The sequence below is a fragment of the Dasypus novemcinctus genome, chromosome 2 (genome assembly GCF_030445035.2).
Source record: "Dasypus novemcinctus isolate mDasNov1 chromosome 2, mDasNov1.1.hap2, whole genome shotgun sequence".
NCBI classification, from domain to species: domain Eukaryota; kingdom Metazoa; phylum Chordata; class Mammalia; order Cingulata; family Dasypodidae; genus Dasypus; species Dasypus novemcinctus.
Genome location: NC_080674.1, coordinates 198,879,015 through 198,903,543, shown reverse-complemented (window position 1 = coordinate 198,903,543; position 24,529 = coordinate 198,879,015). Strand labels below are relative to the sequence as shown.

Genomic DNA, 24,529 nt, shown 5'->3' with positions numbered 1-24,529 from the left:
AAATAGATATTGGATTAAGTTTCTAAACTGTCCTGTTGGTACATTAGATTGTACTGGATTCAGAGGTTTCACTTTTACTTGATTAAATTATGATTATGGCTTTGATTGGGCCACGTCAGTAGAACCAAGGGGTGGGGCTCACAGAGAAAACTACACAGCAGAGTAAAGGAGGTAGTTGGAGTTTTGATGCTGGAGTTTTGAGTTGGAGCCCTGGGAAGTAAACACAAAGAAGAAGAACACAGAGGAACACAGATGGCTCTGTGACACAGCAGACCCCAGGAAGAGAGATGAGCCCAATAGCCTACAGCTGCAGCTGACCTGGCAGAGAACTGAGTCCCAGGAAGAGAGAAGAGCCTTATAACAGCCTATAGCTGAGATTAGAAGGAGCTGAGACCACAGAGCCTTAGAAGAGGAAGGAAGGCTGGACCCTTGCAGACATCGCCTGCTATCTTGCTCCAACACATGGCCAATGACTTTGGGTGAGAAAGTACCTTTTATGGTACGTTGCGTTAGACCCTTTAGGGCCTTGTGACAGTAAGCTTCTACCCCAAATAAATGCTCTATAAAAGCCAACAGATTTCTGGTATTTTGCATCTGCACCCCTTTGACTAATACAGTGATTTATAGATTACAGGTTAACAGTAATAGTGTAATATTTTTGTAGCAAAGGCAAAGAAGTTATTGTAATAATGGTAAAGGTAAAAAAATATATGGTTTAGTTTTATGAAATATGAATACAGTTAAGCTTTTTTTTCTTCATTAAGGAGAACTTGATCATGTCATTCAATCTGTGTCCATCTGTGTATCTTTCTGAACACTGGAGACACAACTGAGTTTGTTTTTAGGAATCAATTGCCTGGACAGAAGAGTGATGTTTCCATAATTTGTTAAGCTGCTTTTGTCTATTACTATTTTTTTTTTTTTTTTGATGTTGAAATAACATTTACTTATTTTAAAGTAACTAAATAAAATAGTTTCTTCTGGCACATGGAATATTGTAACAATACTTCCATAGTGATGACTTTCGAAGAAATGTGGGCACAAAGTCTGCCACCACAACTCTTCCTCCCAAATCCTTCCGTTTGACTAGGCCTGGGTGAATCTAGTCAAAAAACCCAGCTAACCTTTTATGGTAGTGGACAAAAGGCGGGACCAAGGCCACCCCAGGCAGGCGAGGGACATGGAGGACCCTGGGGTGAGCCAATTACAGCAATTTCGAGAATCCAGGATTTCAAACCCGAGTGCACACAAAGAAACGCGCCAGAAGAGCGCCATCTCTCTCCAATTGTACAGCGCCAGCCACGGCAGCGCGGGCTCTGCCGGAGGATGCGTTCACAGCCTGGGGCCCGGGTAGCCGGCTTTGACCGCTCCGGGCAGAAGCGAGCCCCGGGCCAGGTGTCCTTGCGCGTGAGATGGACACTCGTGGCGGTAGGGCGCAAAGGCCGGTGGCCCAGGAGTCCCACCAGGCCCGGCTCGGCTCTGGGTCCTGCGCGTTGTGTGCCCTGGGCACGGCGCGGAGCGCGCGAGACCGGGGACAGCCGGTTCGCCGTGCAGAGCTGCGCTGGGGTCTGCGCTGCAGGGATGCAGGATTGCAAGACTGCAGGACGCTCAGGGACAGCTGAGAGACCCGTCTTGCCAACGGAGGGCGCAGGCGGAGCAGGAGCCGCTCCCCGCGTTTACCCCAAGAGGCGGATCACGATTGGTTCAAAATTCAATCCTACCGTGGAAGGCACCGAGCAAGTCGATTGGCTGATGCGCCTTTCGCGGCTTGCCGAATTCGGTCTTTCTTCCTTTTTTCCCCTTTTCGATCACCTTGGTTCCTTTCCCTTTGGTTTTGTCTTCTGGGGTGTGAATGTATTTTGTTTTACTCACATCCCTGCCTTAATGTTTTCTTCCTTGCCCTTGCATGGAATCGTGATTCTCTGGAAACCACACGATGCTTTAGGGGGACGCCAGGACTGGCTTATGTTACAGGATGGTGATGCCCACTGCGGGTTTCCGGGCAGGCTCCTGTGCGCTCCCGCCGCCTTCTCCGCATGACTCTTTTTTCCTCTCCTGAAAAATCTATCCTGAAAACATAAGAATTCTTCTCGTAAAAGCTTGGGTTTTGTGCTACGTGTTGCCTGGTATCCACATCCCTTCCAAATGCTTTTTCAAGCCACAAAATTCACTCTCAACAGCCCTTACGGTATTTTCATTACCGTTCTTGGGTACGAAGTAAGAGAAATATATAAGGATGGGGCGGGGGTTGCTTAAATGTTGGAGAACATTTAAGCCAGGAGCGGCTTCGGGAGGTAAATAGAGGGAACCAATGACCTTGCCCAAGGTCCAGGGCGCGCCAGGACCTTTCGCTGAGACACTGACTCCGGAACGCGCCTGCAAGCCCTGCGTGCAGGAAAAAAAATCCCAGGGAAGGACGATTTTGTTCTAGAGTGCATGCATGTGTGAATTTGCTTGTCACTCAGGGAGACCAGAACTGGAGATTCATCTCTGTCTCGCGTGCTGAGATTGGGACTCGCGTTTGCACTTTTCTCAGGCTGGAGTCTGAGTTATTTTGCTCGCTTCTTGACAAATCTGGCTTTGCGGTGCTATTTTACTCGCTGTGCTTTATTCCCACCTGTCCCTGCATTTTGATCGCAGCGCTGTTACCGAAATCAAATGTCAATAGGCACAGGAAATTGAGTTTTTGCAATCCTAGCTCATTTGAAAAGACCCTCTGAGAACCACACAGCCTGCCCCCTCTCCGGCCAGAATGCGGGCATTTCTGAACCAGGATTCTCCCTTTGTCTCGGGTTCTGCCCTGAGCACTTTCAATTGAGGAGATTTCCGCCCTCCCCCACCCCCACCCCGCCCCCGGCCTCCTCCGGGTGCCCTCCCAGCAGAAAGCAGGGCCTTTAATGAGAGAGAAAAGCTCTTCAACCCCCAGCCTCCCACAACATCCAGAAATCCCTGGCGAAACCTAAGTGGGGCCGAGGCGGCCGATTTTCTGCAAGACGCACCTCCGGGGCGCTTTCGTCCTGGCCGGGGTCTAGGCTTGCTGGCGCGTAGAAACCCTGGGAAAACCACCTTTGCCGGTAGGGTGCGAGCAATTCTCCAAACATTTAGTCAGTTTTACAAGTCCTGTGCAAAATTACGCAGCACACCCTGTACTTTGGTCCGCCCGCCTTTCTCCAGCTCCTAAACCCGACATGTTGAAACTCTTTGTAACTATGTAATCTAAGTATCTTTAAAATTAAAAAATTAAAAAACCTCTTAGCCTTTAAATGTGCCCTTTGTGTTTGCAGGCCCTGACTCGGAGAGGACCCACTGAATAGGGTCCATATTTAGCATTTTTACTTCAGTGATTGCAGTACAGAAGCAGCACTCTCTTGGAAAATATAACCCATCTGCCGTTGGTTTGCCTTTGCGATGTTTTCAAGATGCCGTGCATATGAAATACACGTTTGTGGTCATTTGAAAGTGGCTGTTTTTGGCTGAGAGGAGTGTTTACTGCCTATTGCTCCTTTCCTAGTCAAAACGGATGCTGTCATCCTTCCCTGCAGAAATACCCAGGATGATAAAATGTGTTCCTCTCCGGCATCCAGGTATTCATTCAGCATATTTGTTGAACTGCAGCTCAAGTATAATCAGGGTTTTTTTTTTTTAGCATGAACAGAACAAAATGTATGTGTAACCTAGCAAGCGCCTTAGAACAGGCATAAAGTTTCTATCGAGGAGCACCATAGGCCTGTGGAGGATAATATTAACTACATGTTTTACTTCTTTCTTTGTAAAGAAAATGCCTCTATTCTTACAAGCATGAAATTTAGAGGCACCAGGCACAATATGTATCTTACACTGATAGAAGTGATAAATGCACAACTATGTGATTACACCAAATACCACTGACTGTACACTTTAGATTAATTGTATGCTTTAATATATATAAATAAAATTGATGTTTTTTTAAAAATGTATCTTAAATGTTAACCAGAACAGAAAACTAGAAAAACTCTCCAACTCCTTCAAAGAAATGTTGAGTCTGTGATTAAATTTCTTGGTTTCAAATTAGATCTGTGATTTTCTTTATTTCAAAGCTATATGAAAATGGTAGAAAAACCCCTGTGAGGGAGGCCAGATTTGAGACTGATTAGATCACTTGCCCTTCACTGGTCAATAAAACTTCTTTTCCTTCCCAGCGTAGTTCCGTGTGTCTTTCTGTTCTGACCCACTGAGCAATGGAATTACCCGAGGACCCCCCGACACCCTCTTCAGAACCACCACCAGCACCAGGCGCTGTGCTATAGAACCATTAAAAATTGTTTATGAGTTTTATCATCCAAATTCCTTTTAAAATTAGTCTTCCAGCCCATTTTCTCTCAAGCACAACTGTGTCTTGGTGGCTAGACCAGAAGCCACTGTGTAATTGAAGGTTAAGGATCAACAAACAGCCATGATTACTTAATCATTATACTGATGCCTTTATATTATAAAGTAGCAAAAGGTTAATACCTGAAATTACTGAAACTGGCTAGAGTCGTCCCACCCCTCAAGCCAGCTCACTCTAGACTCAGCCTCTCACTTGTGTGTGTTTACTATTGGGAAGGTAACCACTCCAACCTCTTCTGTGTACTGTCCATAAGGAAAACCTTGTGACTGACCTCTACTCCGCACTCTCCTATCTCAGAACCTTGATCTCTGAAAATGACTGTAACGCTGTAACTCCCCCTGGTTTGGGCCCACCCCCATCTTGCTCACCTCCTTAATGTTTAGTAGTGAAGGTGCCTGTGTCCAGCCCCACCCCAATTATTCATTCGCATCCTGATGTTACACAGTATTAGAATTGCTGCAGATCAGAGAGGCAGTGTTTGTGCCATGTAAGGTGGCTGACCTTTGCTTGCACAACCAAAGAAACCTTTTCTCTCTTTGGAACCCCGGTATCTCAGGAATTGGCTTTAAAAGATGCATCAGGAGAGAAGAATCCGCTTTTGCTCCATATCAATTGCTTTCTTTTTCCTTTCTTTCCTTTTCTTTTTGGCAATGTTAAATCTTACCCAAGGCCTGCCTTTCTGGAAAATAGCAAAGTTTCAGAAATTCCATCACCCTTTGTGTTCTGGAAAACAGTTTTTTACAAGATAAAAACCAACCCTTCCCCATATGACTTAGATGAGACTCACGGATGCTCCCCTTGTTTATCTGTGATAGACCCTCCGTATTCCCACACTCTGACTAGCTCAACTGCTGCCCCCCACGGATCAGCTGGAACAACTGGCTTGTTAACCAAGTGTCGGTTAAGTTTCCTTCCTTTTTGAACTTAACGGGATTTTGGGATGTTCAAAAAGGAAGGATGTGATATGGGGGCATTTTCGGGGGTTGGAGTTGTCCTGGGTGGTGCTGCAGGGACAGTTACTGGACATTTTATGTCCTCCCATGGCTCACTAGGAGGACTGAGGGAGAGTGTGGGCTATGGTGTGGACCATTGACGGTGAGGTGCAGCGGTGCTCAGAGATATATTGACCAAGTTCAATAAATGTCTCATGATGATGAAGGAGGTTGTTGTTATGGGGGGAGTGCGGTCACCCCTCTGGCTGAAGTGTGGTTTGCTGGCCTGGCGGGGGAGCGGCCGCGGCAGGCCAAGCCGCTGCCCCCATAATAGGGTGGCTGGTCGGACTCACCGCCACCCCTGAAGGAAGCTCGGCATGGGCGCAGAGTGCCCTCGGTCTCCCCTTCTCGGCAGCCATGCTTCCGCGGCCGCCCCTCCTTCCGGATGGCACCACATGATGCCTGTGGGGCGGCACCCTTCTTCGTCTTTCTCCCTGCGCAGGCGCAGGGCGGAAAATTCCAGTCTGCCCTTTTCCCCTCCCCCGACAGCAGCAACAGCCAGGCGTGGGCGGAAAAATCCAGTCTGCCCTTTTCCCTTCCCCCGACAGCAGCAACAGCCAGGCGTGGGCGGGAAACTCAAGTCTGCCCTCCACCCCAGCAACAGCAGCCACCAATCCCTAAACCCTGCCCCTTCCCCCAGCAACAGCAACAGCCAATCCCTAACCACCACCCCCCCCCCCCCCCCCCCCCCCCCCGTCCGGTACCGCCCACTGACCTTTCTCCGGCAACCAATCAGAACAGGGCGTGGCTTCGACCAATCAGCCTTCCCCAGGCCCCATAAAACTGTTGCCTCTCCCTCAATAAAGTGGACTTGCGTGTTTACCTTGTCTCCGCGGTAGTTTTTCTGCCGTGCGCCCTCCAGTCCTGAGAGCCCCCGACAAGGGCCTGGCCTCCCTTGTCCCCAGTTCGTCGCCTGCTTCTCCGGGCGACCCCTTCGTCGCCGGCTTTGCCGGGCGACCCTGTCAGCCAAACCGCGCAACCCCTGTGAGACCGACCCCTCGTCTGCTGCCGGACCGATCCCTCGTCCCAAGCGGGACCGACCCCTCGTCCAGAGCTAGACCGACCCCTCGTCCGCAGCCAGACCCCACCTCTACCGACCGAGCAAGCCGCCACAGGGGAGGAGTGGGGTGAGGGGGGTGGGGAGTACATGGGGACCTCATATTTTTTTAATGTAAAAAATAAAGACAAAAAATAAAGGCACATCCCAGAAAATAGGCTGCTTCAGCATAAAATACTCTCGGATGTACTATTTGAGCATGCCAACCTTTATCCCACTTCTCGATACCTGGTTCTTATCTAACTCTCGAGATGCTTGCAGACCTTCTGGTCAGAGCATTCTCCCTATGGCAATGTCCCCTTCCTCTATTGCAGTAGCCCTTCCCTACTTTACAATAATCCTTTTAAATAATGTCTCTGTTTACCAAGTCTGGATGTGTTTTGTTGTTTGACATTTCTTCTCTTCTCTTTTCTTTCCTTTTCTTTTTCCGTCCCCTCCCTCCCTCTTTGCCTTCTTCCTCTTTCTTTCTTTTTTTCAAGGAGTCTCAAGTTTACCCTGCAATGCTTCATTTGCCAGTACATCATGTTGGTTATTGTACTAGTCAGCCAAAGGGGTGCTGATGCAAAATATCAGGAATCTGTTGACTTTTTTAAAGGGTATTTATTTGGGGTAGAAGCTTACAATTACCAGACTGTGAGGCATAAGTTACTTCCCTCACCCAAGTCTGTTGCCACGTGTTGGAGCAAGATGGCTGTGGATCTTCTGCCAGGGTTCAGGCTTCCTGGGTTCCTCTCTTCCGGGAGCTCGTTTCTCTCCCGGCTCAGCTGCTCCGCTGTCTCCACAAGGCCAGCTGTAGGCAAATGGCTTGTCTCTTTCCCAGGGCCTCTGCCGTGTCTGACAGTGCCCCTCTCTTTCCTCATGAATCTGCTCCTCTGTGTGCTTACTTCTGGGGCCTTCAATACCAAAGCTGCAACCCCCCTTCTAGGAGGTGTGGCTTCTCAGTGAGACCCCGCCCACCAAGGGGGTGGGGCACAACAGCCTACTGAGGTGGCCCAATCAAAGACCTAATCATTACTTAATCAACAGACCAGTTTACAAACATAATCAGTATTTCCTTTTGGAATTCATCAATAATATCAAACTGTCACAATTATGATCCCAAGACAACCCATGAGAGACTTCTACTGGTTTCCCAGAAACTAATCAGTCATCAGATTCAGGCAGAGTGATTCCTAAATCTTAACCCCTTCATTGCAAGAAAATATCTTTCCCCCAAAACCCTTCCTTAGAAATGTTCCAGCTCTTGCCCTGCTCTAAGTTTTGTTCCTGACCTTCCCTAAGCAGAAGGAAGACAAGGAATCTCAGCGTAGATCTAATCAGAAAGACCCAGCTTCTCAAGATTCTGGCAGGAGCAGGGCAGGGGTGAAGGAACTGTTAGTGCACAAACCTGTGGAACCCATTCGTCCTTAACAGGGCCTGCTGGCGAAGGAGGATGCAGGACCAGCTTCTGGGCGACCACATCAGGCCCTGTGCTGTCAAGGGCCCATGCTTGGTTCAATGCCCTGCTACCGCCATCTTGAAATTGTTAATGGTTTTAGATCAAAAGGCCCCACATTTTCATTTTGTACTGGGCCCTGCAAATTATGTAGCTGTCCCTGTTCCTCCTCTTCCTTAACCCTGTCCTGCCCAAACCTCAAGTTCCCTTGGTCACAGATTCTCTCTATAGAGATATCGAAACGAATATTCTCATTACCAAAATATTTGCGAACAGCAAACAGTGTTTTAGCATGTACAGTGCTTTATCACTGTGGGCAACCTTCACACTTGTGCGATTTCTTTCAACACTCCTCGTAGCCTATAGAGGTAGCACTCCGTATTTTAATGATGAAGTTAGTGCAGCCCAAAGTGTACTCACATAACCAGGAATCAAACCAAGCTTTGTTAACTGCTCTGCCAGTGCTTTTTGTACTTGTGGAAGAATTGCCAATAAGCCTAAATGAAGAAGGAAACGACATACTCAGAATGGCAAGTTTTAAGAAGTCAATTTGCAATCTGTGTCAACTAGATTTGAATTCTAAAGGAAGTTGATTTTTGTTGATTGTACCTACTCTTTTCAAGCTTCTGAAGTACTAAAGGAGAAAAAGGTAAGACCTCTTTCATGGTGCTGGTGGAGTTAGACTTATTAATCTTTATACATTTCTATTAAATCTCTTCCATATAAAAAATAATGTTGGTTAAAAATGGCTTGAGTAAATGATTCAGAACTGGCTTTTTTGAAGGTGCATTTTATTTAAAGACTTCTTAAAAACTAAGTCTGTGATTGTGAAGTTGAGTGCAATTTCATTCTTTCTACTACAGCAGAAAACTTTATGAAAAGTGGCATGACCTTTTTCCCCCAGAGTTAAACACAGAGCAATGCATTTGGTTTTGTTAATATTCTTTCCTCTATACACCAATCGTAAATATTGTTCCCTCTTCAAAATCAAACTCAGTATCCAAAAAATAAAAAATACCACCGTGGTTATCTACGTAGACTTGGGCACCAATGGCTTGGCTTCAAATCCCAGCTCCCCAGCTTAGTAGGGACATGCTTTCTTTAGTCCTCCGCTACCAATCTGTACAATGGGATATATGAAAAGTGCATACCTTTTCACATGACAAGAGAACAAATTTGAATACAGTATTCATTAATTGGTTACCTAGCTCACACTGAACACTCTAGAAATAATGTTTGTTAAATCAAATACCTATTTTTTTTTTAAAACAAACAAAAAATTCTTAAGGTTGTTATGTCCAAAGCAGTTCAGGGGATCCAGTCTAATGATGCCAAATTGACCTCAGAGCAGATCCTTGAATGCCTAGAGAATCCCCCTTAGCTCATAGGTTTATTCATCCAATAAGCATTTATTGGACCTCTGCTATGTGCCAAGCAAGTATTCCAACCAGGAGATTCAAAAGTGAAAGACACACTCCTTGCTCTGGAAATTACTGTTTAGTCAGTCTCCCAGTGGAAGAGAGAAAGGCTCATGCTTCATGTTTATTTGCTGAAACTATATCCAGGACATGGCGGGAACTCAGTAGAGAGAGCCCCGCCAGTCTGTAGTTGGGTCGATTCTGCTGGGAAGGAGAGGAAGGAATGGAGCCAAGTGGAATTAAGCATTAGATATATGCTAGGCACTCTTCCAGCTGCTTCACACACGTTAACTCACAGCAAGCCTGTGGTTTGGCAATGATGTCATCACTTTCCCTAAGAGGAAATGGAGGCTCAGAGGTCCAAGGTGACCCAACTCGTAGGGCAAAGCACAAGCTATCTGAAGGGCCTCGGCCCCGGGGGTATCTGTCCTTCTCCACCTTCCTCATTCCCAAACCTTTGAAGGTGAAAAGAACCCTGTTTGGATATCTTCACAGTTGTGCTTATGTTTTGTCAGGCAAACAGTTAAAAACAAGACCTTCTTCCAGCCATAACTCCTCTCCACAAAGGTGGAAGAGAAAGAACAACTATTTTATTACTGACTAAGCCTTAAACATGTGACATATTGCAGGAAATCCGCTCACTAAAGAGACTGCAAAGCAAGGAAGCTCAACCTTTTCTGTAGCTGAACAGTTACAACCCATTACATACATAGTCTGGAGACCAGAGGTAGGTTTTTGGAGGTAGTAGGCAATTTGGAATCAGGCGATGTCTTAGTCTGCCAGAAGGGTGCCGATGCAAAGTACTAGAAATTTGTTGGCGTTTGTAAAGGGTATTTATTTGGGGTAAAAGCTTACAGTTACAAGGCCCTAAAAAGTCCAACTCAAGCCTGCTTTCTCACCAGTCAGTAGCACGTGTTAAAGCAAGGTGGCCTGGTCTCTCCTTCCTGGGCTTCCTCTTCTTCCTCTCGAGGCTCCCGGGCCCCGCTTCTCATTCTCATCCACAGGCTGGCACAGGGCTTGTCTCTCAGGGCTTCCTAGATCAGTCTCAACTCTCTTCCCAAGGTCAGCTCCAGAATATCAGGCCAAGGACGCATCTCTCTTCCCGGGCTTTAGCTGTTTGAGCCTTCTCCCTGCTGTCACATGGCAGGATCAAAATGTCAGCAGTTCTCTCCTCTGTGTGTGCCTTCTTGAGTGAGTGCCCATTTATATTAGCCCACCAAGGGGACAGGGACTCAACCTGAGTTATGTCTGATGAAACCCAATCAGAAGCACCAAATTGATTTTATCAAGTAGACTTAATCAGAGGCCCCTTACTGAACTTAATGCAGTCAAGGAGTATCATACCTAGAGGAAATGATTAGTTTACAAACATAATCTATCTCTTTTTGGGATTCATAATCTCAAATTGCCACAGGTAACTACTGATGTTAGGTTCATTTCCCTTGGGAAATTAGGAGACAGAACTTCATCTTCCTTGGTTGACTGCATTTCCTTGAGGAAGCAAGCCTGAGTTGTGAGATGAGCATTTGACTTCACTATTTTTATCTTGAAAGCACCTTGCTGATTGGCGGGAAAACAATGAACCATTTTGTCTATTTGGAGTGCCATTAAGTTTTCTGATCTATTTGGATAACTTTCTGGCTGGCTAAAGTTGCTAGATAAATGACCTCCAGTACTGACCTCTAAAACTTTAATGTACATAAGAATCACCTGGATTCTTTTTAAGATGCAGGTGCTGACTCATTACATTTGGGATGGGCTCCAAGACTACATTTCTAAGGAGCTCACCTGGTGATGCTGAAGCTGAACCTTGTGAGAAATCTGAATACATAAAACCTTATATTTATATCTTGGGATTCAATATACTGTGGGAAATGAACCTTGTGACTGAGACACGACTTGGGGACCGGTGACCTCCATAAGGGTGTGTTCGGGTGTGCACATTATTTTTGCAGATGTTAGATGAGATTATATACATGCCAAGCACTTGCACTGAAACTATTAGCTAGAAGGGTTTGGTTCGTCGTAATAATTTTAACAATATGCAGGACTATTGTTTCATCTGAAAGCCATCCTATTCCTTCTATCTAGTTCTAAGCCAGTTCAAGTACTTTAATGTATTTTCAGGGATTCCTAACGTACCGTCTGAATGTATTCTTGAACTCTGAAAAGAATTTCTCTTTGGCCTTTGAAAATAAAATGGATGGAATATAATCGGCTAAGCAGTCCGGATCGGTCTCTTATGTCTGTAATACCCTCTTGGCAAATAAACACCCGCTTCCCCTCCCTACCTCTTGGCGGCAGAAAGAAATTTCTCATTGTATTTGCCGCGTAGCAGGAAAAGATGGAGCCTCGGTGTTAAAAAGGGTTTTTATTTCCTTTTTGTGGCGCGTCCAGGTAGGGTGATAAAGGAAGCCTTTCTCTAGGGTTAAAACAAAGGGTTTCGAACAAAGATCGCCAAAAAGAGCGCTGGCTGCGCGGGGGATTGCTTTTCGATTGGTTGAAGGGGCTCTAGGACCACCGGCCAATCGGAAAGCGGCGCCGGCATCTTATATTTACATAGCTGTTTCCTGTTTACGTCATCGCTGGGCAAGCTATCCAATCAGACTTGAGGAGCCTGGAAGCCTTCATTTGAATATAAAAATGACAAAGCTCTCCGCTCCTTCCACCTTCCCGTCTGTTTCGTGTCCTCCTGCTGCCCCAACATGCCAGATCCTTCCCGTTCTGCTCCGGCCCCCAAGAAGGGCTCCAAAAAGGCCATCACCAAGGCGCAGAAGAAGGACGGGAGGAGGCGCAAGCGCGGCCGCAGGGAGAGCTACTCCATCTACGTGTACAAGGTGCTCAAGCAGGTGCACCCCGACACCGGCATCTCGTCCAAGGCCATGGGCATCATGAACTCCTTCGTCAACGACATCTTCGAGCGCATCGCCAGCGAGGCGTCGCGCCTGGCGCATTACAACAAGCGCTCGACCATCACCTCGCGCGAGGTCCAGACGGCCGTGCGCCTGCTGCTGCCCGGGGAGCTGGCCAAGCACGCCGTGTCCGAGGGCACCAAGGCCGTCACCAAGTACACCAGCTCCAAGTAGCGCTCCGCTGGCGGCCGAGCACCGGCACCCAAAGGCTCTTTTCAGAGCCACCCTCGTGCTCAAAAAGGAGCCAATAGCCTAGCTTGCAGTGACGTAGTCCCTGGGTCTGGATGATGCGGGGCCTGGACTCGAGGGATGGGGGCGCGGATCCTGTGAAATGCAGCCAGGGCTCCTTGTTCCCGATGACGTCATTATTCTAGAATCCAAAAGCAAACAAAAATATCCCTAAGGCTAACATCCGTGAACAGTTAACTGCTTTAACCTTAAAGGCTCTGGCGCCGGCGTGCTTAAACCCGGTCCATCTCCAGGGCCGGGACCGGCCTGGAGCTTAGCGCGCTCTGTGTAGGTGACCGCGGGTCGCCTCCTCCAGGAAGACCTCGAGCTCCATCCCCCCGTGTTTCCAGGTAGTTGAGGCCGGAGATGAGACGGGCACCTGGCGACCGGGTCGGTGCTGCTCCCGGGTGTTGCCGTCCAGCCCAGCTGGTGGCGCTTAGCGCCGTCCGTTCCCAGCCCGGTGCTGACCTTGCCCCCGCTGCCCAGAAGTGAGCAGGCAGCAACGCTGAGCTTCCACGGCGTGGTAGCAGGGCTATGCGTTCCTGTTAGAACCTACAAATAGCGAGCATACGACCTCCCACTCACCTACAATTTCCCCAGAGAGGGGATTCTGGTATCTTTCACCACCCCAAAGATAGATGTCTATTTGAACTATGCCTGCCAATCGGCCAAAAACCCTTTCCAGTGAAGAAAATGCGGCACTTTTTTTCCTATTTAGTAAAAAGTCATATGCAAAATAGGATCACTTTTCTGGGTGAAAGATTTAATAACAACAAAAGGCTTGTTGAAAAAAAAGAATGAAAAGAAAAAAACAAAAGAAAAAGAAAAAAGGCATGTAAGCTTAAAAACAAAAGGAAAAAAGGCATGGAAGCTTTTGGAAAAAAATTTTTTAAAAATCAATTCCAAGGAGGTAGGTTAGGGGAGGGGAAAAAGAGCCTGGCTGCCTGACTGAGGCCAGGCTTTCCTCACGCCACAAAACCATTCTACAATACAGAGTACTCCCGGCCACCCCCTGAGAGGTGTAAGGGCCCTGGGGTTCGGCTTGGTCTCTGCTCAGTTACCACTGAAGGACAGTGACCTTGAATTTCAGCTCAGCACCTCCCCCCTTCCCCGTTGCTATGGCCAGTGACAACTATGCATTTTCTTAACATTTCATTTTTTCCAGTCCCATACAGGATATTCATTTTCTTTTGTTGTTTCTTCCTCCAAATCTTGATTATAATCCATAATAATCAGCAAATAAATTAATTCAGAAATTTCTAGCTGAGATTGGGCTGCGGGAATTATGGGGTAAATGTATTTTCAGACTGTGCAGACAAAATTCCTCTAGTTCCTTCCACCACCTTAATTTAAGAGTTTAGTTTACTAATTTCAGATCCAGGGAATGCGTCCATTGTTTTGAGTCCTATTTTTCTGTTTCTTCCTCCTAGTCTTTATGTATTGGCAACTATTCGGTGTGAACTGTCTTCATTTGAACTTAAAGTAACCTTTGTCCTTTCTGTTATAACCATATAAAGATCAATATCTACTGAAATTGTCCTTAATTTTCTTGATTATAAAATCTCAATAACAAGGACCCTGTTTTCCCTTCTTCTCCAGAAAAAGTTAGCCCAGCACTCCACTCCCTGAACCCAGGACTGTTCAGCAATTAGAGGCAGCCTCTTCTTACTTGAGGCTACATCACAGATTCAGAGGATTCAAAAGGACTGAGAAATTAATCAAAGTTGCATTACCCACACACTATTTTTTATTAAATTATGTTTAGAAATTATATGCATTTTGCTCATTGATTTTATTTTAGATGCTGTTGTTTTGAACACAAACAGTGCATTTCTTGAGAAGATGAAGTGTGTTGACAAGTCTCACTTATTTTGAACGATAGATCACTATTTAATTGTCAAATTATAACTAGGAAGGCAAAGAATTGAGAAAAATGGCTATGATGAAACCTCCATCCCTATATATTTTCGTAAATATTTTTCCAAGTGTATCTCTATAAAAGAAAACAATGGAATACAAATGATGCTGGACACAGCTATCATTGTAACCATAATAATATATACTCCCATTCATGAAGTAAAAAGAAGGGATTAGAAGGGGAAGGGGAAAGGAGGGGAAGGGAGGGAAGAAGGAATGAAAAAAGAAATTGGAACCGCCATCATCTCTTTAAAAGAGGCAGGGTTCATTAATATTGTCTTTTTTGCTGATAATTTTCTATCAAAACTTATGTTTAAAACAATTACATACTGGCCACATTATTTTTCAAACACTGAGAGATTTTTGATCACCTACAAGTATTTTTAAATTTCAATTCACGTACTTTTTTATAGAGAAGGGTGATAGATAAAACACTTAAACATTAGCATAAAGTTCTGAGGCAGAAGTAGAATGGAAATAGGAGCTCAGGGGCGGAAGAATGATATAAAATTTCCATAAAAAAGAATTTGATTAACTCTTTTATACATTGGTAATGGTATCAAATTGATATTCCAATAGATCCCTTTAAGAAATTGATGGGACGATTTATTTATTTTTAAGTTAGCTTTGTTGGAATTTGCATTCTTGCAGCTACGGAAGTTATGACAAAAGTATTTTAGATGCCAACTTTAAAATGTGCGAGGTTTTCTATTTTAGACGGAACCCAGGCAAGCAAAAAGCGGGGGAGGGGATGGCGGTGGGCATCCCGGTCTCTTTTGCCTGTTGCCGAGGAAGCTGGGTTGTAATGCCTCGGATTCCCCAGGCCTCCCCGAGCCCCGCCTCCGCCGCCCCAGCGTAGCCATGCGACCGCGTTTCTTTTGTGAGATGATTTGCTAAAAATGATCATCTTTTATCGAATGCCTGTTCCTTGTCTCAGATGATGACGCGAACTTTAAATAACTAATTCTCACAAGACCTCAACGAATTACTAGGAATATCCTTTTCACAAGAAAGCAAAACAAAAGGTAAGGCTTTTTTTCCTTTTCTGACTGGCTTCATGCCAAAGCGCTCTCCATGAACCAAGATGACTCTCAAAACAAATGCTTTGAATTCATTAAGGGCGGGGAGGGGGGGGCAAACATTTATTTTCTGTTACATAAAACAACAGTAGGGCTGCAGTGGAGAGGAGGGAGGCCGGAGCTCCGTTTGTTCAAATAACGGAAATTATTTTCCTCCTACATTCATTTTAAAATCACTTGATACCCCTCTTTCCCCTCTCCCACATAAAGGTCCGATCTATTTGCAGCAGGGGTCAGCCTAGGGCTTTCGACCCCGCAGCACAGGGGCAGAGCAGCAACGCCCCGTTTTCCCTGCGTTTTGATTTTCTCCGCGGTTGCCGACAGATCCAGCTACTGCCCCCTCGGCGAATGTTAATTGCTCGAGAATAAAGATCGTCCAGGCAGGGACCGAAAAACCTGAGGGAAACGTGCCGCCCGGCGCCACCGCTAAGGCATTGATCCGACCCAGCGGAGCACCGAGGCCTGCGCGCGGCGCTCACGTCCCGCCTCGCCCACGCGGCGAGCCCCTGCCCTGGAGGGGCCCCCGCCAGCGGCGGCAGCGTCGCGCCGTCGCCGGTACTGGTCAGCTTGAAGCCAGCATTGCACTTTGGCCCAGGGGTGCATTGATAGTAATGTTTGATTGCCTCCCGCGACCCATTTTTTAACCGCTTTTTGCCACTGAACAGCGAATTCTCTCTCATGCCTTCTCCAATTTCCTGATTAAATCCAATTCATATACGTAAGGCAAGACTCCCCAAGAAGCCAAAAGCGATCACCACGTAGCGCACAAGTAAGTAACGAGAGTTCTTAACCGTGCTTAAAGCCCTTCCTCTGACAAAGTGGGTGGCTCTGAAAAGAGCCTTTGGGTGCCGGTGCTCGGCCGCCAGCGGAGCGCTACTTGGAGCTGGTGTACTTGGTGACGGCCTTGGTGCCCTCGGACACGGCGTGCTTGGCCAGCTCCCCGGGCAGCAGCAGGCGCACGGCCGTCTGGACCTCGCGCGAGGTGATGGTCGAGCGCTTGTTGTAATGCGCCAGGCGGGAGGCCTCGCTGGCGATGCGCTCGAAGATGTCGTTGACGAAGGAGTTCATGATGCCCATGGCCTTGGACGAGATGCCGGTGTCGGGGTGCACCTGCTTGAGCACCTTGTACACGTAGATGGAGTAGCTCTCCTTGCGGCTGCGCTTGCGTTTTTTGCCATCTTTTTTCTGAGCTTTGGTGACAGCTTTCTTGGAACCCTTTTTGGGCGCAGGAGCCGATTTAGATGGGTCAGGCATAATGGCCGATCTCTCCTAAAGAGAAGGCGACTGAGTCAGGAGCAAGTCTATTTGTACGCCTTGTATTCAAATGAAGACTTGAGAGTTCCTCGTTTCTGATAGGATGGAACGTGGTTGACATCATCACTGGGAAGGGAATATGCAAATTAGAGATGCTAGCTTCCTTTTTTGATTGGCTGCTTGTGCCAGCCAATCAAAAGCTGACGTTCACCTACCTCCGGACCATATATAATCGCTTGCTGCGTTTAATCACGACGTTATTTCGAGTCTGACTCTTCTGTTTTGTGTCTTCTTCGCGGCTGGATCGAAGATGTCGGGGCGTGGGAAACAAGGCGGCAAGGCGCGTTCGAAAGCCAAGTCGCGCTCCTCACGGGCCGGCCTGCAGTTCCCCGTGGGCCGCGTGCACCGCCTGCTGCGCAAAGGCAACTACTCGGAGCGCGTGGGCGCGGGCGCGCCGGTCTACCTGGCGGCCGTGCTCGAGTACCTGACGGCCGAGATCCTGGAGCTGGCGGGCAACGCGGCCCGCGACAACAAGAAGACGCGCATCATCCCGCGCCACCTGCAGCTGGCCATCCGCAACGACGAGGAGCTCAACAAGCTGCTGGGCCGCGTGACCATCGCGCAGGGCGGCGTGCTGCCCAACATCCAGGCCGTGCTGCTGCCCAAGAAGACCGAGAGCCACCACAAGGCCAAGGGCAAGTGAGCGCCTGCGAGCCGGGGCGGCCCCTTCTGAAACCAAAGGCTCTTTTCAGAGCCACCCACTGTGTCTGGAAAAGAGCTGTAAAATCCGTAAGAAGCCTAAGGCCTCTCCTTGGTGGGGCAGGGGGTGAGGGCCGAGGCTGGGGTGGCCTTCACACTGGCGGGTGGGCGCATCCTCGCACGTGAGCGCTCACTGGTGAGCCCGGGCCTGGGCGGCTGTCAGAGATGCACAGTCACAGTGACTGCTCCCTCCCCGGGCCGCGTGGGCTTAAGCCGGGAGATACTGAAAAGGTTCTTGGATCCTCGCCCCAAGCCTCAGGGCACGGTAATCTCATTTGACTGCGAGGTAACTATAAAGTTAACAGTGACAAGCTGCATTTGTCGCTAGACCTGGTACTAAAATTACTTGCAAGCTCTAAACAGATTTTGGGGTTTGGGTTTCTGATGATCACCCTTAAATGATCTCGATTTTAAATGTGGGCTTTAATAGGTTGCACTTGACGAGTTAGAAGAACAACAGCTTTACAGGAGTTCTGATTTAATTGTATTTGTCTTGTAAGGTTTTGGCTTAAATTTGGGCTTGGGTAGATTGGAATTATAATAAAAACAGGAGCTTCACAGGAGCTCACAATCATAATTTAGTTCATTGTATTTGAAAGCCTTATAAGGTCTTGGGAAGGATTTGTTAGCGGCATTTTCATATTTTAAAAAAATCAAATTATTAAATTTTGAAATGAGCACCTTTTTAAGGAATTTAATAGTAAATAATTACTTAAAGGAATTTAATTTGCCCAATATAGGTTTGTTAAAGAATAAAGATCTTAAATGTGGTTGCTTAAATGTGCTAGGCTTACAGAATATAATTGGCCAATTAAATTTGATAAGGAAAATTGGGATTCTAAATTTGTTAAATGGAAATTGAGTAATGTTAGGACCAGATTAAGTAATGTGTATATGGATTTTTAGAAGGATGACTGAATTCAACATTCTATTATAAAGAAGGGCTGGAGAGGCTCAGAGATGCTCCTGGCAAAAAAAACACCTCGTATAAAATAAGAGTTTGAGCTCAATAAGTGTTATTCCTGCTATCTTTCTTTACTGTTTTAAGGTTTTTTACATTTATAACAAAAAATAGATATAAATGATTCTGGGCCTATTTTATATTTATTCTACTAAAATGAGGTCTGTCCAAACCAGGGTCTAATCACAAATCTGTTTGTCTTTAGAAGATATCCCTACTCAACAAAACCATCCCCAGCAAAAATAAGTAATTGCACTGCCAGTCTGGTTTTAAACAACACAAAATTCATGGACAATATATGTAGAGCAGTCAACATTTCAGTGAAACAAGCTGCCAGGGACTGTTCACAAGAACATTCTAGAGATGTCATTTATTTTTTCAGTAATAGGCCTTCAATTCTAACTTAAATTTGTCTTATTTATATTCACATATACCTCTGATATCTCTTCAAACGTTTTCCAGTAGTATTTAAGGAAAAAGTTTTTCTAGGGGAATGAGGATAAGGTATTCTAAGTGTCACCATAGATCTCCAGAACGTTTTATTTTTTAATCCCTTAGATTGCATGTTCACCGGTTGGAAGAGTGGTGAGAGCCTCTCTCAGGGGTAACAATTTGTTTGTGTCACAAGGCTGAGTTGTCCAATATAGACAGAGCTACAAATTACATGAAGCTATTTTAACTTCAAGTTGATAAAAATTAAACAGTAAAAAATTTAGTTTCCCAGCCCCACATGGTTAGACTGCACAGATGCAGAACATTGCCATCATGGCAGAGAATTGGATAGGACAGCGTTGCTCTAAGGCCTGATCGTCTATCTGGGTATCAGTTTCAGCCAACATAAATACCCAGTGGTGCCTGACTCTTGAAGAGACTGCCTAGCAGGCTGCCCCCACGTGTGAAGGACAAGGCAGGATTCCTGCGAAGGTCTAGGCTGAGCAGGGGCTGGTGATCGAGCGGGCCAGACCCCAGGGACGAGGTGCATTTCCAGGGCTTTCAGGAGTGCATTTACCCACCTGGCAATAATGGTACCAGGGTTGCTGATCAAAATGTCGCTGAGATTTTTTTTTTTTAATCAATCTGTGCTCATTCATCTTTCTGAATACTGGAGAAACAATTGAGTTTCTTCTTTAGGATTAAATAAGATAAATATGCCTGGACAGGGTTTCTTTTCTTAAAGTAATGCTTCCATAATTTGTTAAGCTGCCTTGTAGCCGTTATTTTATTTTTTGAAGTTGAAATGAAATTTACTAATTAAAAATAAGAAATATCAGAAAGATATTCCCTCCCTGCTGTGACAGAGAGCAAGATGTCACTCTCTGTCAGAAATGAGTACTAAGGATCTGAGATGATAGAATGGTCAGCTGAGAACTTTCACAAAGCACGCTGAGATTTTTATTAACAGAAGAGGATAATGGCTGACCTTATTTAATCATTCCCTATTATCAAAGCCTCCTTTTTTTAAATTTTTTTTATTACATTCAGAAAACAAAACCTCCTGATCAGAGGTGACAAGTAGCACACCCATGAGAGAAGGGAGAGAGAAGTTACCCCAAGAGAACCTAGAGCCTCGAGAGCGTCTCAGGAAGGGACGGCTGGGGTGCTGGTGGCGGTGGAGATTCCGAGCAGGGACCAGGGCGTGGGCTCTGTGCGTAGGTCGGGGCAATCCGATGGCTGAAACAGGCTGGAGTTGTTCTTGGTCAAGCAGCGGCAATCACTTAGAAATGCCGTGTTGGAAGAGCTGATGCTGAGTCACTGTCTGGTCCCCGGGTCTGCCCTGACTGTGGCCTTGAGTTTTCCTTTGGGAGCATCCCAGCCAGTGGTCAGTAGGCTGCCTTTCCACTGGTCCCCAACAGGCATACTCAGACCTCTCCTGCACACTTCCTCTGGTACCTTGTACCTCTTTTTGCTCATTTTCCTCCCGAAAATGCCTGGCCTCCAGGGAAGTGTGGGGAGTGAATGAAATTATCCAGGAGAGGTCTCTCAGGGAAGCGGATGTGGCTCAACGGATAGGGCATCCGCCTTCCACATGGGAGGTCCAGGGTTCAAACCCCGGGCCTCCTGACTGGTGTGGTGAGCTGGCCCATAGGCAGTGCTGATGCACACAAGGAGTGCCCTGCCACGCAGGGGTGTCCCCCGCGTAGGGGAGCCCCACGCACAAGGAGTGCGCCCCGTAATGAGAGCCACCCCATGTGAAAAAAGTGCAGCCTGCCCAGGAATGACACCACACACATACAGAACTGACACAACAAGATGACGCAACAAAATGAGACACAGATTCCAGGTGCCACCAGATAATGCAAGCGGACGCAGAAGAACACACAGCAAATGGACACAGAGAGCAGGCAAGAGAGGGGAAGGGGAGAGAAATAAATAAAAATAAATCGTTGAAAAAAAAAAAAGGCCGCTCAAGCGTGCTCGTGCCCAACACCTTATTGGAGTGGAAATACACCAGGCCTCAGAAATATCCATGCGCCACACCCCAGAAAGTGCTCCCATCACGGGAGCTCTCTGCTTCTCTTAGGGCCCACATCCCCCTCCTCTCCTTTGCCTGGCCTTGTCGCTTACTCCCCAGCCCTCTCTGACATTTCCCCCCTCTCCTCTCTACTAGGTCTATTTCCATATGCTCACCAATACGTTCAAGAATCTCTCAAAAAAAAATCAATGCCTCACCCAATTGGTGTTCCCTCAAACTGTAAAACATGGAGTGATTGAACTTAGCTGAGGAATGATTGCGATACTTCAGAAAACCAGAGTTTTGTACTGTTATGCCTACTTGGGTGGGCCTGGATTGTGCTGACCCTGCCGTTTCCCTGTGTCACGGAGTCCTGTTGTACAGTGTTTCCTAGTGCCAGCAATCAGAATTTGCCTCCTACCTATCCTGAAGAATATATTTTTTCCTGTAACATTTAATCAACTATGTCTGGAGCCTGTCAAACAGAATGAACACTTGTGTTTATCTCCCATACTTGCACACGATCGTCCTGAAAATCACCATCCACCCCCACCACCCACTCCCTTACCTCCCAGACAGGCTTGGGTTCCCAGCACTTCACTGACAGGTCTTCTGTCAAGGTCGCTGTAGATGTCCATGCCACCAGATCTAAGAAGCCACGCTTGCTCATTTTCCGAGATCTCTCAGCAATGTTGAAAATAAGTACCCTCCCTTATGGAAACACTCCTTTTTAGCCTCAAGGCCACCAGCATTACCTAATCTGCTTCCTACCTCAGTAGCATTTTTAGCCTCCAGGGTATGCCCCTCCGTCCCACTGGCTACTAGTGCTATATCAGCTACCTATTGCTGAGTAACAAATCAGCCCACAGGTCATAGCTTAAGCCGCTAGCCGTGCATTTGCTGGTGGTTCTGTGGGTCAGCCGTTAGAGCCAGGCTCAGCTGGGACGGCTCATCTTTGCTCCACACGGTAAAGGCTGGACTCCTGCATTTGTGCTCAGCTGCTAGGTCATCTGGGAGCAAGCTGGTCCCAAAGGCCTTGCTCACCTGTATAGGTTGCCTATATTCTTCTCCCCACAATCTTGCTGTGTGGCTGGTTTGGGCTTCCTCACAAAAGTTCCAAAAGGGCAAAGAATCCCAAGGACGCTGGAGGGCTCCGCCTGGTGGCTGCATTCTGTGGGTCAGAAAAAGGCAGGTCCCGCTCAGATTCCAGGGTGGGAAGGCGGTCGGCATCCCGGGCCATCTCCCTCAACCTTCCTGTGCCTCTCTCCTAAGGCTTCCTCTTTCTTCTCGGTGTTCCCCTCCCTCGGTGAACTCATCCTAGCCCCGGACTTAATGAGTCCCAATGTATATCAATGGAAGACATTTTCCCAGAGCTCCAGGCTCATCTCCAACTGCCAGCTTGCTTTTCCCATCCAACGTGTGGGTGTCAGACTTCACTGGGCCTCAGTCACATGGAGAGAATTTTTTTTTTTTTTTAAGATACCAGGGGCAGGGGATTGAACCCAGGATCTCATAGGTGGGAAACCGGTGCCACATCGGATTCCCTGAGTTGGTTTCTTCATTTTGCTTGTTTGTTTTTGCTTTTTTCAGGAGGCACCAGGAACTGAACCAGGGGCCTCCTATGTGGGAGGCAGGTGCTCAACAGCTTGAGCCACATGAGTTCCCCACAAGGAGCTTTTTATTTCAGACTTGATTTTCTGTTCTTCCATCCTGCACACAAACTGGTACCTTCTGTGGTCTTCCCCAGCTGAGTAAATGGTTCCACCATCTACCAGTTACTCAGTTAAGTACAAATAGGTAAATAAATAAATAACAGCTGTCTTTAAGTCATTCCTTTCCTTCACTGCCCACATTGAGACCAGCAACAAGTCCCATCAGCCTGAACTTTAAAACATGTATGAATGTATATACTTCTTTCCATTTCAGCTGCTCCCATCCTATTCCTGAATATCAGAATTTACCTGACTACTTCAGTAGCTCCCCTACTAAACTCCCAACTTTTAACCCTGTCCCTACATTCCACAGCCCACTTTACAGTGTGTTATTCTCAAAAATGTAATTTCTCTTGAGAGTAAAATCAACTTAAAATCCATCCTTGTTATCCGCCATATCAACAGGCTAAAGAGGAAAAACTCATATAATCTTCTCATTTGGTGCAGACAAGGCATTTGGCAAGACCCAACGCTAGTCATGACAAAAACTCAACAAACTGGGAAGGGAGGAAGACTCCATCTCCTTTATCTAGATGTCCTAGATAAAAGACAGCTACAAAAATTGTACAGCTGATGCCATATTTAACTGTGAAATACTGAATGTTTTCCCTTTGAGAGGAGGAACAAGACAAGGATATCTGCTGTCATCACTTATATTCAACCTAGTGCTGGAGTTTCTAGCCAGTGCAACAAGCCAAGATAGAATGAAAAATATACAGATCTGGTATCTGTAAGCTCCTACCCCAAATAAATATCCTTTAAAAAATCAAAAAACAAAAAAATATATATATATGCACACACACAGATTGGAAAGGAAAAAAATCTGTGCATTTGTTCTATTTTAGAATATTCAGTTCTTCTACAGAAGGCAAAAAAAAAAAAAAAAAAAAAAAGGTGGAATGGATGAACTTCCTAAGGTATGTTAAGTATAGATAAGTAGTAAGTAGAACATGTGTGTCTTAGAGATAAGAAGAGATGGAAAGTCTAAAATATCTACAATTACAGAAGGCAGGAAATATATGAGAGGGGCTAAATATTCTGATCATTCACTCTTCAGGAACACTAGATAAGCATAAGACATACAAGGCACTCAATATTTATAAGATCTTAATTCAGCCACCACTGGTGAAACTCACTCTAGCCCACTTACCCTCTGGTCAGGGTTGCATGTCCCTGCACTCCTCTCCCATGGATGTATCATCATCTGAGGTCTCCCCCTGCTCACATCTGAACCCTGGGTCCATCTGTAAATATCAGCAGAGAAGACTGATGCGGCAGAGAGCAAGATGGCAGGATTCAGGTGGTGTGGCTTTCCCACCCCATTTATACCCTATCCTAGTTCACAGCACCTTCTCCAACTGAGGATTCCACAAGCAGCTAAGTGTGGAACACGTCAGTCCTTTTGAAGTGATCCCTTACATAAAACTCCAGGAAACAGTTTGAACGAAGCGCTCGGGAGTTGTCTTTGAAGACTGTCATGGAAGATCTCTATTCTTTCTTTGCTATTTTCCTTCTCCTAGAACCACTACTGAGCATTGTTCATCCCTATTAATGCACTTAAAGTGATTTTTCTGTTTTCCTCCCCTCTGATATGTATATATCTGATCTTTCATATGCTGTAGATCATATGCTATGTTATGCTGTAGAACTCTTACCTACAACACTTACCAAGCTCAGTTGTTAATAAATTTTTAAAAATAGTTTTTAAAGTGACTTGACCCCTTGTGTTTTAAATTGACTTCATAAACCACATGATATGAGTGTTTTAATTTGGTCTGTGAGTTCTCCTGTGCTATGACCCAATGTACTGCCAGGGTGCCACAGCCTCAGTGGAATTTTCCATGTGTCTTATCCACTGAGCAGTGATTAGAGGCTACCCTAAGGCAAGTGGAACCCCCCACTCCCCCACCTGCACGTCTAATTATCCATCTAATTGCTCTGTTTACTTCCTTCACATCACTGGGTCTTATGGGTAACTGATTGC

General features: G+C 46.3%; 4 protein-coding genes across 4 annotated transcripts in view; 3 read left to right on the top strand and 1 right to left on the bottom strand.

Annotated features, from left to right (window-relative positions):
• The first annotated feature begins 10,093 nt into the window (after positions 1-10,093).
• On the top strand, positions 10,094-13,067 carry LOC101427670 (histone H2B type 3-B-like). The gene has a single exon (XM_058286395.1). It carries the CDS (start codon positions 11,977-11,979, stop codon positions 12,355-12,357), a length of 381 nt encoding a protein of 126 aa, XP_058142378.1. The 5' UTR covers positions 10,094-11,976; the 3' UTR covers positions 12,358-13,067.
• A 2,386-nt stretch (positions 13,068-15,453) lies between these two features.
• On the bottom strand, positions 15,454-16,663 carry LOC101427225 (histone H2B type 3-B). Its single transcript, XM_058286409.2, has one exon. It carries the CDS (start codon positions 16,659-16,661, stop codon positions 16,281-16,283), a length of 381 nt encoding a protein of 126 aa, XP_058142392.1. The 5' UTR covers positions 16,662-16,663; the 3' UTR covers positions 15,454-16,280.
• Positions 16,664-16,917: 254 nt separating this feature from the next.
• Positions 16,918-24,529, top strand: part of TRIM17 (tripartite motif containing 17) — a 48,442-nt gene continuing 40,830 nt past the window's right edge. The window contains exon 1 of the mRNA XM_071211488.1: positions 16,918-17,450. The gene's annotated coding sequence lies outside the window, so the exon portion shown is untranslated. The remainder of the gene's footprint in view (positions 17,451-24,529) is intronic.
• On the top strand, positions 16,972-23,327 carry LOC101426797 (histone H2A type 3). The gene has a single exon (XM_058286387.2). It carries the CDS (start codon positions 16,972-16,974, stop codon positions 17,362-17,364), a length of 393 nt encoding a protein of 130 aa, XP_058142370.1. The 3' UTR covers positions 17,365-23,327.

Coding starts and splice junctions, on each gene's coding strand:
- LOC101427670 (XM_058286395.1), top strand. CDS start 11,977: ATGCCAGATCCTTCCCGTTCTGCTCCGGCCCCCAAGAAGGGCTCCAAA.
- LOC101426797 (XM_058286387.2), top strand. CDS start 16,972: ATGTCGGGGCGTGGGAAACAAGGCGGCAAGGCGCGTTCGAAAGCCAAG.
- LOC101427225 (XM_058286409.2), bottom strand. CDS start 16,661: ATGCCTGACCCATCTAAATCGGCTCCTGCGCCCAAAAAGGGTTCCAAG.